Source organism: Naegleria gruberi (assembly GCF_000004985.1).
Source record: "Naegleria gruberi genomic scaffold NAEGRscaffold_243, whole genome shotgun sequence".
NCBI lineage: Eukaryota > Heterolobosea > Eutetramitea > Acrasida > Naegleriidae > Naegleria > Naegleria gruberi.
Genome location: NW_003163107.1, coordinates 6708 through 8532, shown reverse-complemented (window position 1 = coordinate 8532; position 1825 = coordinate 6708). Strand labels below are relative to the sequence as shown.

The window sequence follows — 1825 nt, the reverse complement described above, 5'->3', positions numbered from 1 at the left end:
GTTGGAGTTATGTATTTATCAGGTAGAGGAGTTGAAGTGAACTATCCATTGGGCTTTGAAATACTTTTTAATGGCAGCTACACGAAATCATGCAGAAGCTCAATACAATGCAGGAACAATGTACGATAGGGGAATGGGCTGTCTTCAAGATTATACTGAATCCTTTAAATTATTTATGAGTGGAGCAATGAATGGTCATGCAATTTGTCAATATTATGTTGGAAACATGTTATTGAAAGGCGAGGGCACTTTGGTGGATGTTAATCATGCAATTTTCTGGATGAAAAAAGCAGCTCTACAAGGAATTCCAAATGCAATTCATTACATTAAAAGTCTGGAACAGGAATCAAAATGACAAATTACGATTACTGAATTAAAGTAAAAATTGGAGTCATAGGGAATCGAACCCTAGACCTTCTGCATGCAAAGCAGACGCTCTACCAACTGAGCTATAACCCCTTCTGTCATTTTCCATTATTCATTAAGACATAAATATCAGCAATAATAAATGGAGGAATTAAATCAATTGAGAACTGCAAAGATTAAATTGTTGAACTGTTGACTATTTCAAATAAAAAAATGTCTGAATATCAAGTTGATTTTCTCTATCGAGAGATTCCTTCAGAAGTTACTAAGGATATTCTATCCTTTCTCCAATTTGAAGAGAAACTATTCGGTTCGGAATGTGAATTCATCAAGTATTTTTTCGGCAGATTTAGAATAGGAAATATAAACTTGATATTCAGACATATTTTCATTCCAAATGGTCAACTGGAAGAACTTACTTTTGAGAATGGTCATTGGACACCAAAAGTATTTTCATATTTAAAACCTGAACTGCTTAAAAACTTGAAAATATTTAAAAAGAATGGAATTTACAATGATTTTGGAGAACATTTATTGAAATTCAGTTCGATTACTGAGCTAGTTGTTAATTATACAGCAATAGAAGAGATTGGAGTTTCGAATCTTGTATCACAAATGCCCAATTTGGAAAGAATAAGCTATTATAACGACAAGTGTTTAAGAATTGACTTTCCCAAATCGATTGGAAAGATTATTTTAAAAGAAATACAGAAATAACTCTCATCTTTCAAACAACAAATTTTAGAAAACATGTTTTTCAATGTTTATGAGCTGGATTCTTTAATCTTTTTGAAAGTTGGCAGGTCCACAAATATCAATAAAAATCGAATAAAGATTTTGTGAAATTGTATGAAAATTTGAAAGATTCTTTTCAAGATTTTCAAGTTTCCATTCCAAAAAAAAATGTCAACATCTCATCACAAGAGTTTTTTCACTCTCGCATCAATTCTTGTCTTGTTGCTGATTTCCGCCTTGTCGGTTATTGCACAACAACAATTTTGTGCTTTTGAAGCAGGTGAGTGGTTTTGATTTTTTTCACATCACTAATTGATCATCAATTTATTTCACAATTTCACAATATTATTTCTTCATTGGTTGGGATATGGTAAAGGTACTCCTGTTCCTGTGGAATCTGTTAGATCATGTGTTGAGAGTATTCCCTTCTCGGAGAATATCTTTACGCAAACAATCGAAACTATTCGAAAGACTCTTCCATTATTTGTGTTTAGGGAAGCAACCAAAAATTCACCTCTCTATAATATTCATGTTGATTTGATGGCAGAAATGGAGAAGATTTCCCAACAAACTTATTCTAAAGATTACAATTTTCACATGGATATTGTAAAATTATTCAGAAAATTGAATGATGGACATACTTTATATTTCGGACCTCAATGTTATGGAAATTTAATTGTCAGACAACCATTTAATATCATTTCCTACGTAGAATCCAATCAAC

At 31.9% G+C, this 1825-nt stretch overlaps 2 protein-coding genes and 1 non-coding gene across 3 annotated transcripts in view; 1 reads left to right on the top strand and 2 right to left on the bottom strand.

Annotated features, from left to right (window-relative positions):
* Positions 1-386: 386 nt before the first annotated feature.
* NAEGRDRAFT_t888 lies at positions 387-459 on the bottom strand. The gene has a single exon. It is a non-coding gene; the product is annotated as a tRNA-Ala (tRNA).
* A 120-nt stretch (positions 460-579) lies between these two features.
* Positions 580-1083, top strand: NAEGRDRAFT_76649 (uncharacterized protein; the record flags this gene model as incomplete). Its single annotated transcript, XM_002668395.1, has 1 exon — positions 580-1083. One exon carries the CDS (start codon positions 580-582, stop codon positions 1081-1083), a length of 504 nt encoding a protein of 167 aa, XP_002668441.1.
* A 528-nt stretch (positions 1084-1611) lies between these two features.
* Positions 1612-1825, bottom strand: part of NAEGRDRAFT_76648 (uncharacterized protein) — a gene marked incomplete at both ends in the record, with an annotated part of 5362 nt that continues 5148 nt past the window's right edge. Inside the window, one exon of the mRNA XM_002668393.1 lies at positions 1612-1678. Coding sequence (XP_002668439.1) covers positions 1612-1678 — 67 coding nt within the window. The remainder of the gene's footprint in view (positions 1679-1825) is intronic.